Source organism: Eimeria acervulina, genomic scaffold (assembly GCF_000499425.1).
Source record: "Eimeria acervulina Houghton genomic scaffold, Eah_scaff999, whole genome shotgun sequence".
Classification (NCBI taxonomy): Eukaryota; Apicomplexa; class Conoidasida; order Eucoccidiorida; family Eimeriidae; genus Eimeria; species Eimeria acervulina.
Window position 1 is genome coordinate 1 of NW_013549487.1, and position 922 is coordinate 922.

A 922-nucleotide genomic window follows, 5' to 3' on the forward strand; every position below is an offset into this window, starting at 1 on the left:
TATATATATATATATATATATGCTTTTCATACTACACATAAGGCGTATTTAAACAATAGAAAGAGAATTAAAGAGTAGGTAAAAAACAAATAAAAAATATTTTAAAGATATCTAAACGAGTAGAAGCTAGTTAAAGTATTTTTTGAATAATAAAAAAAATATATAAACAAGTAAATTAATTTAAAGAGTATTGAATTAAGCAAAAAAACATTATCTTTCTTTTTCTATCAACATCCTATCTTCTTCCGTCTAAGCAATTCAAAAGCTCTTCGTATGTTTCTCTCTATCAACGCATTTGCTGTCTCTGATTAAAGACAAGAAGTATATTTAAACAATAAAAAGAATATAAAGAAGGTTTTAAAACAAATGATAGCCAATAAAAAAAGAAATTGAAAAAACGGCTTGAAGCATCAATTTAAACAAATAAAAAACATTTAAAAGCAATTAGACAAAGAAAAGTATAAACAAATATATATATATATATATATATATATATTATATACATATATATATACATATACATAGACATATATATATGTATATATAATATCAAATATATAATATTTATTTCTTCTCTATCCTTCTAACAACACATTTGAAGTCAATGAGCTTTCTTCTTCTTTTTGTATATCCCCCGCTGTCTTCCTTCGCGGTAAAACGCGAGAAAAAGACAAACTCCAATCTCCAAATTCAGCAAAAGCAATCAAAATAGACACCACCTGCAGCAGCAGCAGCAGCAACAGCAGCAGCAGCAGCAGCAGCAGCAATCATACATAATAGATGGTCTGCATGGAGGTACTGTGTTGCTGTATAGATCTATACACTCAAGTGCATATATATATATATATACATATATATATACATATCTATATAGATACATATATATACAATATATCTATATATATATATATATATATATATA

General features: G+C 25.5%; 1 protein-coding gene across 1 annotated transcript in view; it reads right to left on the reverse strand.

Annotated features, from left to right (window-relative positions):
* Positions 1 to 575: 575 nt before the first annotated feature.
* Positions 576 to 922, reverse strand: part of EAH_00053630 (tRNA (guanine-N1)-methyltransferase, putative) — a gene marked incomplete at both ends in the record, with an annotated part of 2,657 nt that continues 2,310 nt past the window's right edge. Inside the window, one exon of the mRNA XM_013394015.1 lies at positions 576 to 719. Within this exon, the coding sequence (XP_013249469.1) occupies positions 576 to 719 (144 nt within the window). The remainder of the gene's footprint in view (positions 720 to 922) is intronic.